This window comes from Aptenodytes forsteri, unplaced genomic scaffold, assembly GCF_000699145.1.
Source record: "Aptenodytes forsteri isolate BGI_AS27 unplaced genomic scaffold, ASM69914v1 Scaffold66, whole genome shotgun sequence".
Lineage (NCBI taxonomy): Eukaryota > Metazoa > Chordata > Aves > Sphenisciformes > Spheniscidae > Aptenodytes > Aptenodytes forsteri.
In genome coordinates, this window is record NW_008795131.1 from 2791283 (window position 1) to 2805685 (window position 14403).

Genomic DNA, 14403 nt, shown 5'->3' on the forward strand with positions numbered 1-14403 from the left:
TGGAATGAGTGTACATAGGAAGTGTAGGTGGTTCAAATGGTTACTGTATCGTCAAGGCTACTGTGGTAGAATTAAACAAGATTTATGATTCAGTTGGCTTCCCCCTCTTCTTCAAGGGGAGGCGGTAATTTAATGGCCTGTGTGGCAAATAAAGCATTATTGTAGCCTTCACTGTATGTTGGATCTGCCAGAGATCCTTGGATTTTTTCCTTCGAGGGCCTGACTAATGATATACTGTCTCGTGGAATACCCTTTATTGTGTGTATTTGCATGCCTTTCCTCTCAATAATAGTCTCTTCAAGTAGCAACTCTAGCAGGGTGAACAGTGAAATATGAAACTTTGATAGCAGTTAGCTGCGATTCATAGTTGTTAATGAGGATGAGGAGGACTAACAGTAAAACACAGATAGGTTTCTGTGTATCGGTGGGGGATTAAGTTTAAAAGCCCAGGCTATAGATAAATCAACGTTCTCAGGCACCCAGGAGAAGACTTAGTGTTATTGTGACCTTGGTATTTAGGATAAAAAGATGTAAAGATACTTTTAAATGGAAGGCTATGAAATTATAGCCATACCTAATTTTGTGTCAGCTTTTTATTCTTAAACACTGTACATTAAATGGCATAGTGGTGGCAAGCTGATGAAATGGGCTGTGACTGTTTGAGGCTTCCCTCAACTTCTATGAAGTGAGCACTGGGTGGCAGTCTGCCTAACCCTCCTTTATTTGGAGGGAAAATCCTGTAGTTTAAGGGTTGTACAACTTGTTTGTTTGGGTAGGGGGTTTTCTGGTTGTGTGGTGGGTTCGTTGTTGGTGTGGTTGGGGTTTTTTTGTTGGTTTTTGTTTTTTTTTTTAATTTTAGGGTTTTTCCCTTAGTTTAAATCATAAGATGGTAAGGCTTTCAAGGGAAAAAGCTCTACAGAAAAAAAAAATCCATCTGTGTTTTTTGTAAGTGGTTGAGAGGGGAAGAGGGAGAACTCTAAATCTGTGACTTAACTTTTTGTATCATGGCCTTTGGATGGCCTGCATGTACGTTTCAGAAGAGAGTGACTTTGTTTAAAATCAAGGTGGTTTAGGATTCTGGGTTGTTTGCGGAGGGCTTTATTTTATCCTGTTGTTGCAGTAGGCCTTGACAATTTTTTGTCCTTTCAGTTGTGGATGTGAGCATGCAGTGTTCCCAGGACATCCTTCGTATGCTCCTCTCGCTCCAGCCAGTTCTTCAGGATGCAATTCAGAAAAAGCGAACAGTCCGGTCTTGGGGTGTGCAAGGCCCCCTCACATGGCAACAGTTTCACAAAATGGCTGGCAGAGGCTCTTACGGTAAACTGTGTAGATTCCTGTCTGTTAATCTCTACTTGATCCAGCCACCAAACCTCAGTGTCTGGATGCTCTTCAGCCTATTGGAATTCTAAACAGCATTTGACCTTTCTTTAAACTAACAAGAGCTATTAGACAGGGGAGAATTCTTCTCTTTAGAAAAATGGAAAATATTTATATCTTTAATTCATTTACTGTTTTAAGGAATATGTGTGTTTAAAATTAACAGCTTCAATTGCACTGTTTATATACACCTGACACCTCTCCAGGTGAGGGACTGAAATTGCAAAGATGGATTTAATGTTAAAAACAGAGTAATTGCTCTTTTTTTCTTTTTACTCAAAAGAATTACTCCATTTTAATTACTCTAAAAATAGAGTATTAAAAAATACTAGCTTTGAAATGCTTGAAAAAGTGTGCTTTATTGCTCAGTAGTTTCAGAACTCTGTTGAAGATCTGAGGTTATCCAGTGTGTTGTCTATGATAAATATTTGGAGTGGCCAACATGTGATGCACATTTACAGATACAAGGTAAATTTTGTGCACTGAAGATTTAAACTGACTTCATTAGCATATGAGATTGATTTACCACTGTGTAGAAGAGTGACCTTTCACCAGCAGATCTTTTGTAGCTATATTTAGAACATGGTGATTATACTTTTAGCGTACATGTAAATGCATGTTCTTAAGGTGGGGTTTTTTTTTTCCCGTTCTGTGGTCCTTTACATATCTGCTTATACTATTTACATTTCTTCCCCCTCTTTTTTTTGATCATTGATTGCTTAGACTCTGTGGGGGCAGGCTTCCTGGACAGTAAAGAACCGTTCCTGATTGTCTATATACTGATAGAAATATTAAACAGCTGTGGAACTTCTTGAGGCCCTGAGAGATTTCAAATAAAAATAATTAGCTGATGCTTTTTTGCAGAGGGTTGGATCATGACTGCAGGTTTTTCATTTTCATCTGTTAAAATGAGAACTATTCCATTTATAATCAGTGCTACTTCCTGTTAGATGCTGGGAACACTAGGGTTTTTTTCTATTCATGTTTCCTAAAAGCAGGGTGTTAATTTTAAGCTTCCTGCTTAATATATTGTGTCTTGCTTTTCCAGGAACTGATGAGTCCCCGGAACCACTGCCAATCCCAACATTTTTGTTGGGATACGATTACGATTTTCTGGTGCTGTCTCCATTTGCATTGCCATATTGGGAGAGGCTGATGTTGGAACCTTACGGATCTCAAAGAGATGTTGCTTATGTTGTGGTGTGCCCTGAGAATGAGGCTCTGCTGAATGGAGCAAAAAGCTTCTTTAGGGATCTGACTGCAATATACGAGGTACATTATTTATGGCAGTTAGCAGTGAAATGGATTTTTGAAAGACTGTTTCTAATACATACTCATAACTACCTATTGGGCTTGTCTCAGATGATACAAACGCTTGCACAGAATGCCGTCTCAGAAAGCTACTAGAAAGGATTTTAGGAATGGGCACTTGGAAGATAAGGGTTGTTCATGCTGCTCACCATTCCTTTTAGGAGTAGCTGTTTTGAGAGTCTTTATCTGATAAACGCCACTCAGTGGTAAAACTCTGTATTACCATTTTAATTGTTTTAGTGACATTTAATTAATTAATTAAATGCATGTATTACTTGGATTGCGATTAAGATTAGAGTAGATGATGTATGAACCTGTTTTTCTTGCATTTAGGAAAACCTGAAAATAAACCAGAAAATCACTATTAAAATATTTCATACTGGTGTAGTATTCTAGAATTAAATGTTACTTTGGAATATCATAACTAAACTACGAGTTCTCTGTCTTTATATATGTGCTCCTTTGTGTGATATTTAACAGTTTTTTAAGGCTTACATACTCCTTATCTTGCATCTTCTTTACCTTCTTCGCAGTCATGCAGGCTTGGTCAGCACAGACCTATCTGTAAGTTATTGCCTGATGGGATCATGAGAGTTGGACCTACTGCTTCAAAGAAACTTTCTGAGAAGTTGGTCACAGAATGGTTCTCACAGACAGCTAATGCCAACAATGAAGCATTTTCCAAACTCAAACTATATGCCCAAGTTTGCAGATATGAGCTGGGTATGAAATTTTTTTTTAGTGTTTCTTATTTAATACAATTACGACTTACTCCATTCCAGTAGAGGAGAAGAAATCATTGCATTTATTCATTGAGTCTTACTGTTTGTTGCAGTTTTCTGGTTTTAAGCTTGGGGGGGCGGAAGTCCAAACCCCCCATATATTTAGATATGTGCTAAAATGGCTTCTTATCTTCTAGCAGTATCTTTAGGGAACAGCAGTGTTGCTGCCTGACAGGGACTTTGGTTGTCTTTTTGTATTGGTGACTTAAATTCTGAAGCAGTGATTTCTAGCAATTCAACATGGATGGAAAAAAAATATTTTTCAAATAGATTTCTGGATATTTCTGAAAGAGTTATGAGAATGCTAGAATTTGAAAATTTAATACAGGTATTTTAATTTGAGAGGTAAAATGTATGTTTTGGGTTTGCTCTCTGTTTTGTTAAAACTGTAGACTTACATAGATGAAGTATGTTTAAGAACAGCTGCAATATAAAATTTATGCTTTTTTCTGGTTTTAGGTCCTTATCTTGCTTCTCAGCCTTTGGACAATTCTTTACTTTCCCAAACAAATCTGGTCCCTCCCTCCAGCCAGCCGGCCTCTGCTCTGCCCCCTGTGACAGCTAATGCTGGAAATCCTAACACTCCATCGTCTGCTCCTGCAGCTCCCACCAGTAGTACTATGACAGCGACATCAAACAGTGCCATGTCTTCTGCAGCTACTACAGCTAATTCAACGCTGACGACCACTGCCCCATCATCCTCTTCTGCCAATATAGGCAGTGGGATACCAACAAGCAAGCCTTCTTCATTTCCGCCTTTTAGCAGTATGAACAATACCACTTCTGCCTCCCTGCCCGCCCAGGCTGCAACAGTCCAAAATGGGCAAACAGGAGGACAGCAGCAACAGCCAACACTGCAAACAGCAGTGATGTCTGGAGATACTACTTCAACGCCTGCACAGCCCCATCCAGAGGTTTCTGAAAGGTAATGAACTGCAGAGTCAAACCTGCTTCAGCTAAAAAAAACCCCCTCAGCTCAACTAACGTGAACCTATTAATGCCGCTCTCGTCCCCTCAGTAAAAATCTTGTATTTCTTTTCTAGTCACCAGGCTGCTTTTTAGGGAGAATGGGAGTTCATTCATGGTGGAACTGAACTTTTTGGTTCCAGTCTTAGCTGCGGTTCTAATTGCATCTCAGTGTGTGCTGTGGTACAAAAATAAACTTTCTCTTTTTTTCTTCTCTCTCTAAAGAGAAAAAAAATACACCGAACTACTCACTTCTATATTTTTGGGACTACTCACTTCTCACTTTGGCACAGTCTTAAAGTTGTACTTTCTGTTATCAAAGTTATAGTAGTAAAGACAGCTCTTATGGAGAGACTGACCTTGTAGGTATCCTTGTTCCCCAGCTGAAGCAATAGAACTATGTGCTGTTGAGCTTCTGTAATAAAGAAGGCTAAAGAAAAGACAAGCGATACTGAGTTGCTGATAAGCTCACGTACAAAAACGAAATAAAAAGACTTTTTTACACCACAGTTGACTCAAAGGTCTTTCAGATTAATATTTGACAATTTGATGTTAGTTTTAAAGTAAAAATAAATCATTATAAAACTCAGCTTTTTGTAACTGGTTTCAAAATTTCCTTTCCAGCACTATGGATCGTGATAAAGTTGGAGTCCCTACAGATGGAGATTCACATGCTATCACCTATCCACCTGCAATTGTAGTTTACATAATTGATCCTTTTACATATGAAAAAAAGGATGAGAACAGTAGCTCATCTAGTTTGTGGACACTTGGACTTCTGCGCTGCTTTTTAGAGATGGTTCAGGTTCTTCCTCCTAACATCAAGAATATAATTTCCGTGCAGGTGAGCCACCATTTATAGAAACATGCTGAACAAAGTATCTTTGGCTTTGGCTGTGTTTTGGAGGTGCTAGCGCCCTCAAGGCGAAAGTTTCATTTGCTTTGTAAACATTACTACAGCTTCTACAGCTGTTACATCATTGAGATTATAGCTTTTAGAGCAGTTTGGGTGTTATTAACCAAAGCCAAATCCTGTAGTAGATTCCAAACTCATCAGTCTTCTGTCCGAGGAAATGTAATGGCCCACTCCAGTAATGAGTGAAGTATGGGAAAGCTGCTTGTCCCATCACTGGAATTGTGCTGCCAGCCTGACCTTGCTCGGCTTCAGACAGCGCTCCTTCCTGATAGACATCCAACTGTAATGCTGTCAGCAGCTGCAAAACTAGTTAACAGAGGGCATCTGTTTGGAGGAATCATTAAGATTCTCTTCTAAACAAATTCTTTTTTTCTCTGAAGAAAATTTCAATGAGAATAATTGCTTGAAGTCCCACATAGCTTTGGAAGAAGTGGCAGGAGATATCCGAGAACCAGAGAAATTTGATTGCAAAGTAGAATTCTAAAAGCAGTGTACCCAAATATGATCTCAAAAGCCTTTTAGTCCAATGATGAAACTAACTATTTTTTTTCCCCCCCTCTGTAATCTGTTCTAGATTGTCCCATGTCAGTACCTTCTACAACCTGTGAAACATGAAGACCGGCAGATTTACACTCAGCATTTAAAATCTCTGGCATTTTCAGCTTTTACTCAGTGTCGGAGACCTCTTCCAACTTCCACCAACGTGAAAACGTTAACTGGCTTTGGCCCAGGTTTAGCCATGGAAACTGCTCTTAAGAGCCCTGATGTGAGTGTTGTTAATGTGGTTGTGTAAATATGCAGATCAGAGAAATGTCTGTTTATTAAATCGCTGGCGTCTTTCATGTTAACTAACTAGAGTTCTTAGGAATAATTGCTTCCTGAAACGTCATTGTCTGCTCTGTCATTTTTATAGAGACCTGAGTGTATTCGACTATACACCCCTCCTTTTATACTGGCTCCCGTAAAGGACAAGCAAACAGAACTAGGAGAAACTTTTGGAGAAGCTGGCCAGAAGTATAACGTACTTTTTGTAGGCTACTGTTTGTCTCATGATCAAAGATGGCTTCTTGCATCCTGTACAGATCTCTACGGAGAACAGTTAGAAACTTGCATAATTAATATTGATGTACCAAACAGGTAGGAACAAAACTGTTAAATTAACTTTTAGCATGTATGTCTTCTTTCATTCCCCTGAAGAATTAGTTTGTTTATGATGCTGTAAGAATAACTCTGACTTTTGTAGACTCACTATATTGCAAAACTAGCTAAAGCAAATGGGTATTTTCCGTATTATGTGCATATTGTTTTAAGTTAAATTTCTAGAAGAAGGTTATTTGGTTTCATGTGATTCTTGAGTGGTTTTGTATGTGTGTTCATACCCCCCCCCACTTACTGGCTTTTGATGTCAGTGTTAGAATGTGATTAATTAGAAAAACCCAAACAAACCAAAGTTGCAATTGATGTACTACAATACTAACATTCTTGGGTCCTGTGAATGTTCAGGTTAATACAAATAAAAAGTTCCAAACATGGCAATAAAAACTTGTTGCAGGTGGGTTCTACCTTTGTTTTCCCTTCTTTCTTAATTCTAGAGCTCGCAGGAAAAAGGGCTCTGCCCGCAGACTTGGTCTTCAGAAACTCTGGGAATGGTGCCTGGGACTTGTGCAGATGAGCTCTTTGCCATGGAGAGTTGTAATAGGCCGTTTAGGAAGAATAGGACATGGGGAATTGAAAGGTAACGTTAGCATTTTTAGAGTCGAAAACTTGATTTGAAGCTTTCATTTTTCAGTAATGTAAAGTGTCTGTCCCTGTTTCTGGAAGAAAACCTAAATAATTTTTGAGTTCCTTTGTGTATTCGAAACGTGACAGACGTGAAGTTTGCACCCCACACTATTATATGTAAAATATGTATTCTGCAGCAAGCACTGTTCTTCTAGACAAACCTATATCCTTTATATCCTCAGACTGGAGTTGTTTGCTGAGTCGCCGAAACCTTCAGTCCCTTAGTAAGAGACTAAAAGACATGTGCAGAATGTGTGGTATCTCTGCTGCAGACTCTCCCAGCATTCTCAGTGCTTGTTTGGTGGCAATGGAACCACAGGGGTCCTTCATTATTATGCCAGGTATTTGAAAAACTCTCTCTTTCTCTTTTCTGGCAAGGGAACTAATAGTTCGGGTTTAGCAAAACTAAGGAAATACTTGATTTCTCTTCTCCTCCAAAGATTCTGTATCGACCGGCTCTGTATTTGGACGCAGCACCACTTTAAATATGCAGACGTCTCAGCTGAATACCCCACAGGACACATCATGCACTCATATACTTGTGTTTCCCACATCTGCATCTGTGCAAGTAGCATCGTCAACTTACACCACTGAAAACTTGGATCTGGCCTTTAACACAAACAATGGTTAGTAGATTGGATTTATTCTTGTTTTAAAAACAAACCAACCAAAAAACCCCTCATCACTCCTCCTATAATGAATAAGACTGTTTATTCTAATGAACCACAAGATTTATATGGAAATCACTTGATTTCAGAATGTGTTGTCATATCCTGTACATAAGGAAACTATGGACATTCACTGGTCTTGTTCTTTTTCAAGATGGAGCAGATGGAATGGGAATCTTTGACTTGTTAGACACTGGAGATGATCTTGATCCTGATATTATAAATATTCTTCCTGCATCCCCTACTGGATCCCCTGTACATTCTCCAGGGTCCCACTACCCCCATGGAGGTGATATGGGCAAGGTAACTATTAGAGTAAATACAGAGTTTTGTTTTGTTTGTTTTTCTCCATCTGCTAATTTCCTTCTGGGGGGATGGAAGGTTCCTATGAAATGTTTTGAATCAATTGGATATTGGATTGTCTTTGCAAGATTCACGTAATGCTTGGATATTTCAAAATGCTTTTGTCTTTTGAAAGCTACAGATAATTTCTATTAAGTTTGTTGTCTCCTAAAATTAAACCATTGCCTGTTGTTTTACAGGGTCAAGGTACAGATCGATTGCTTTCAACAGAATCTCATGATGAAGTAACAAATATACTTCAACAGCCGTTGGCCCTTGGTTATTTTGTGTCAACTGCCAAAGCAGGTCCGTTGCCTGACTGGTTTTGGTCAGCGTGTCCTCAAGCACAAAATCAGTGTCCCTTGTTTCTTAAGGTACTGTAACTTCAGCGGGTTGCACAGCCATCTTCCTGGACAGTCTGTCATAGAGTTGTGCAGTGTGGAGGGATCTGAATTACGAGAACTACTATGTTTAAAACAAAGTTGGTGCATGTCTCTTGGAATATGTCTGCTTTTGCTTCAAGAGAGGTTGGGTTTCGGACTTTTGAGCTTTGGCTTTTTATGTTCGCTTTCTTTAAGGGAAGAAAAATGATTCATGGAAGTAGCAAATGTTCTGAAGGGTTCTGCTCTTCTGATGGTTTCTTCACGGTAGTCTGGGTTCCTTTTCTGTTTCTGGTTTTGTGCTACAGTATTTTGTAAGAATAGGTTGAGTTTCTAGACAGATCTCTGGTTAATGTTTGACTCCCGTGGGGACTGGTGGTAGAGAGGGAAGTACACAAGCGTAATGTAATATCTCATTTACACTGGGTAAAAGAAAAATAATAAATAAATCTCCTTACGTATTGCACAAAGCATAAAAGCTAGGTTTTCCACGTTGGCTGTTGCCAAGTGTTAGTCACTGTATCATCTGTCTGGATATTGTCTGATCTCCTTATCTTCTTATGGCACAATCAAGACATACTTGGCACATTTAAGGCTATACAGAGAAACTTTCTGTATTAACATTATTCATTTTTTACTTAAATTAGCATCTCTAACACTGTGCTTTATTTTCTAATGAAATAAAAGATACATCTTCTTCAGCCTTATTTGTGTCTGGATTAGCGGTTCCTTTTGGCCTAAACTCAGCTGTGGCTTTGGTATAAGACATTTTTTTGAATAGAGGATTTATTATTTACCCTAAGCAGCTCTATATATGGAATATAAATAGACCAGTCTTACGGAAAGCAACTGAACTTCCAAGTCTGTATATGACTGGACATCTTGGGCCACTTTTTTCGAGTTGCCTTTTTAATAATCACTTAATGTAGGCAAAGGGATTTTAAAAAAAATTCCTAAGATGTATTACACTACTAGCACTGTGCTTTTAGGAGAGATCTGAGTGCATTTCCTTACATATTCTGATAATTCCTGAACTTGTTGATGGCCTTAAGGATAAGATTTGTTTTGGCTTGTGTGTCAGGGAATAGAAGGTGACTGCAAGGTATGGGTCAACAATGCAGAGGAGGGAAGAAAATACGCTGTACTTGAATCCGGCAGTAACTGCTGGCATCTTTCTTCCTTTCTTAGGCCTCTTTGCACCTCCACGTGCCTTCAGTGCAATCAGACGAGCTACTCCACAGTAAACACTCCCATCCACTTGATTCTAATCAAACTTCTGATGTGCTCAGGTATTTATGATTGATCATGTGCAAAAATACTGTGCATTTCATTTTTTAATACTGCTGCAGCGAGGCTACATATTTGTTTGGGTTCTGTGCTGTTAGTTTTTTCTTTGTGCTGCTGATATCCTTAGTACGTCACAGATACAATATAAATTGCTGTGCTTTGGGTGATTAAAAGATGGCTTTATCACAGAACAGTGCAATTAAAAACAAACATCTCTAAGCCCTTCTTTAACTAATCAATGTTGATTACAACTGAAAATATTGGAAAGAATCAATTCCTCAAGGTAGAAGAGTTTGAGGTGTAACACAGAAGATGGTGCATAAATGAGTGGAAGATAGTTACAGGATCTTGCATGGCAATCTTGTGGGAATACTGAAATGCTGAAGTACAGGAGTCTCTCTAGACTCACGTAAACATAGGATGCTTGTTGAGAAAATGTCGGATTTTTTTCTTCGTGGTTTTTTTTTTAATATGTGAACCTCTTGACATTAATAAAGTATAGACTATTAAAATGACCGTTTTCCACCGAAAGAAAGTTCAGCTTTGAACTGCCTGTAATAATTCCGAAGGCATGTTATTTTGGAATATTGGCAAACCTATTTTATGTTTTTAATACCAAAGAAACTGGATTATATTAAATTAGGACTGTAAGGTACTGGTGGAAAATCTGTTGGCTTGATGGAAGCTTGTTTGCTTTTCAGGTTTGTTCTGGAACAGTACAATGCACTCTCCTGGCTAACCTGTGATCCTGCAACCCAGGACAGACGGTCATGTCTCCCAATTCATTTTGTGGTGCTGAATCAGTTGTATAACTTTATCATGAATATGCTGTGATCTTCATCTGAATTTTGCAAGACAAAAATGAGGAAAAGGGATATTTCACTGCAGGACTAAGTTATAATTCTTCTCAGTGCAAGTTGTTTGTGATGGGGTATGAATCTTGTTACTTCCAGCAAATATTGTTTTGACTTGTGAGAGGGGCACCTATCGCCCCACTGTCTTTGAGTCATCGACTATGGGGGACGCTCTAGAATGATGGTCAGAAAGTGTATTATAACATTTTTAGTAGCAAAATTAACCATTTTTCCCCAACCACAGTATTTGTGAAGAGTAATGAGCCATAGTACCCAGTCATGGTTAATGAATATTAAAAGCATGGAGATGAGAAGAAACATGAGGAACAATAAGTTTCAACCTATGGCTTCGGAACATCAAGATGTTCTTGTATTGGATTATAGTACCTAGTATTCAAAAATGCCTGCATCTCTTATTTATTGTAAGTTTTTAAATGTATAAATTGTCTTATATTTCTTAACCTCTTTTATAAAAATTTTCCTAGAAGGTTTATACTGCCTTCTTGCTTTAAAGCAATTGGTCTAAAATATATGTAATCGTCTTAATTAAAAGTTGCAGTAGGTTGCTTTTAGAGTATTATTTTTTTGTAAGGGGTGGGTGGGGACAGTAAATTTGTATTGTCTTGATGTACAGTTTAATGGGGATAGAGGGGTTAATGTCCATACCATTGTGTGTGGGGGATTTACAGCTAAGCTGTAGTTGCAGAGTACATGTACAGTAATGAAGTTCACTGTGTTTATATAAATTGAAAAGGTACCGGGTCTTACAGCATTTTATATCACACCTTTACAGAGTAACAATGGCAATATATTAAGTGATATTGTAGGTGGTTTAACTTGTAGTGAGAATAAAATGAATAAACTCTTCAGTTGAAGTTTGTATTATGGTTCAGGGCTGTGGCTAGATTCTCAGATCTATTTCCAGTATACAAGTTTAATATTACAGGAATATCCATTGTGCATTGTTGTTACCTAGATATTCTTGGCACTGTGGTGACTGCGTTATTTTTTTCCACGTTTGTGAAAAAAACGTGAATCTGATGCGGAACATACAGAAAACTCTGATCTTATCCAAAGTCTCCTGTAAGGCTGAAATTTAGCCCAGCTCTAGCCATTTTACAAATGCAAAAATAGTCAATCTTGACTTTAAGATTGGTGTGTGTTTAACTAAAATGTGGTGTATATAGATTCTCAGTGAATTCTGGTATTCAGATTTTATTCCACTAGTAAAAAAAAAAAAAAAAAAGCACGAAACCCTGAACATTTTCCTTTTTAATGTATTTTTGGCACTGTGGTGAAGGTCCCAAGTATCAGTGTATGGCCTTCCCCGTATCCCCTTTTCAGGCTCTGGCTGGGGCATGTGCCAAGGAGGCTTAGCCCTCCCTAAGGAAGGGACCGACAAATCTCAAGGCTTTCGTAAACGTCTCCCTCTATCTACAGTCACCGTTTCTTCTCGGTAGTTTCCTTCCTTTCTCCTAGCACATGCCAAATGTCTGATGCTGCTCTAAAATAGCCCCTACGGGTGCTGAAGAGCAACTGCATATGCTTTTTCTGGGTTCCTCATCTGACTGCCAGATTAAAAACTTAACTCCTGCAGTGCTCACGTGAGCCTTGCTGCGATAACCCGTGTCCTGGGTCTTAATGCTGTCCGTCTTGCTGGTTTAAACCTTTAAAGGAGCAAGTTTTAAGATCCATTTGTGCACCTGCTGTTAATCCCCTACAAGGAAGAATTCGCTTGCATTTACAAAACTTACTGTGTTAATGAAAATCATGTTTCGTAAATGCAAGATACCTGCCTGAGATCATTTTTCATATAAACAGTCTCACTGAATCATGTATATACAATATTAGCAACTTTTTTGGTTTTGTGTAAAGAAGTTGTACAATTGGTGATGAAAATTTTCAGTCATTTCTTCAAAATGACGAGTGCAATCAGAAGCTAGCTTATTTTGATAAATAGAGTTAAAAACTGGGTCTGTCCATTACTTTATCTTGATAAAGGTAGTGCACTGCAGATTAAACAGCACATTTTTGTCTTACAGAAGGTTCCCCTCCCCCCTCATTTGGCTGAGATTTTTGAAGTGGAAAAATGCTCCTAAAACTGGAATTTTCAACACACATGTCCTATTTTTTTTTTTTTTCCTCCCAAAACTTTTTTTTCCAAACCTTCTCCCCCCCCGCCCCAAGCTTTGCTGCTAAGTGGTCATTTTTAACCCTGGCTCAGTTAGCCAGGTTCCAAGGGCTGGGTTTTGGCGTGGCTTTCTTTGTGTTAAATCTGACTTGTATTCGTAAAGGTAAGTGAATCAGCTGCCTGAACATCGGTGTAACTGCATTCTGTTACCTGGACCACAGCCTTCCCTGTGAAACTCTCCAACTGTGAAAGCTGCCAGTTTCCCACTCCCCCCCCCAAATGCAGTTAAAGTAAACTTCAGTATTGTAACCACTAGAAAAGATTAGGAGGGCCGTTTCTGGAGTGATAGTCACAGCCGGCAATGTACATATCAAACCTGCCAGCACCACGGAGCCAACTACTACATCGGGCATACTTTTTTTTTTTTGTTGTTAGCTACTTCCATTTAACGATTTTAAGTGCACATAATAGCTGGTTTATAAATAAAATTGTCACAATCCAGTAACTTGGGTTCTTTAGCAAGTACAAGCTTAAATATTTGCAAATTTCAGCTCTGGCTTCTCAAAATGGTCTTGCAAGAAGATATTGTTCCTGGCAGTGCTGTGTTGAGTAGCTGTGGAGGTTTACCTCCACTTAAGTATGCAATGAAAGAAGAATCTGAGATCCTTCCATTCCAATTAAAAATACGTATTTTAACCTAGCTATTACTGTATTTAAGCCATTTAGTCACCTTTGACTCACTACTATTTGAATTAGATTTCTGAAAACCCTGTTGCTAGACCAGCAGGCCACCAATTGTACTTGTAAACAACCCTTACATTTTAAAGTAGCTGTAACGTTTAGATCTTTCTAACATTTCCTGAAATAATTAAAGATAAATGAATTTATATTTAAATCCTCAGCTATGTTCTTAGCTGTCAGTTATGGCGCAGATTATTGTATTTCTATATTTACCTCCATTGGTAATTTTAACTTCATGTGTTGCTATGAAGACTTGCAGATGTCTTTAATCAAGCACTATTTGTTAATACTGTAATATCAAAATATTATGTCGCATTATTTTAAAGCTTTCAAAAATAAGAGTAAAATGTTTTAAAAAAAAAATGCTATTGCACCATATAATTTGCTGCACAACAGTATGGCACAGCATATCAGTCTGTTTTGATAGTAATGCTGCATAAACAATGTTTTGATCTGGGTTTCTTTTGAGAATTCGTTAATGAGGTGACATTGTACGCCATTACTGTCTCAACAACCTCCAGCTAGGAAGGTTTGGGGTTTTTCTGTTTTGGTTTTTTTTGTGTGTGTGGTTTGTTGTTTTGGTTTTTTTTTTTTTTTTTTTTAGTAAAGGACCCAGGACTACGCTTCATACTTAAAGTTTTTTTAATTATTATTATTGTTTGTGGGTGTACCTTTTATTTTCAGTGGAGTAAAGCTTAATTTACAGTAGAACTGGATTTGGGACCTACCACAATCCTCAGGGTCACTTTTTCAGGACGTTACTAATCTAGCTTTAGGTTTTTCCGAGTAAACTGGACGCGAGGACCGCGCAGAGCGATGGGGCTGGGGTGACGCAGCCTGTGGCCTCGTTACTGGACATGTCACCT

At 38.4% G+C, this 14403-nt stretch overlaps 1 protein-coding gene across 3 annotated transcripts in view; it reads left to right on the forward strand.

Annotated features, from left to right (window-relative positions):
* MED13 (mediator complex subunit 13) overlaps positions 1–14397 on the forward strand; it is a 58942-nt gene extending 44545 nt beyond the window's left edge. For all 3 annotated transcript variants that reach the window (XM_009278223.2, XM_009278224.2, XM_009278225.2), the window contains 14 exons: positions 1150–1317; positions 2426–2649; positions 3222–3411; positions 3930–4395; positions 5061–5280; positions 5927–6118; positions 6266–6489; positions 6945–7087; positions 7317–7475; positions 7575–7760; positions 7957–8105; positions 8345–8518; positions 9713–9813; positions 10513–14397. In XM_009278223.2, coding sequence (XP_009276498.1) covers positions 1150–1317; positions 2426–2649; positions 3222–3411; positions 3930–4395; positions 5061–5280; positions 5927–6118; positions 6266–6489; positions 6945–7087; positions 7317–7475; positions 7575–7760; positions 7957–8105; positions 8345–8518; positions 9713–9813; positions 10513–10645 — 2729 coding nt within the window. In that variant the 3' untranslated portion in view covers positions 10646–14397. The remainder of the gene's footprint in view (positions 1–1149; positions 1318–2425; positions 2650–3221; positions 3412–3929; positions 4396–5060; positions 5281–5926; positions 6119–6265; positions 6490–6944; positions 7088–7316; positions 7476–7574; positions 7761–7956; positions 8106–8344; positions 8519–9712; positions 9814–10512) is intronic.
* The last annotated feature ends 6 nt before the right edge of the window (positions 14398–14403 follow it).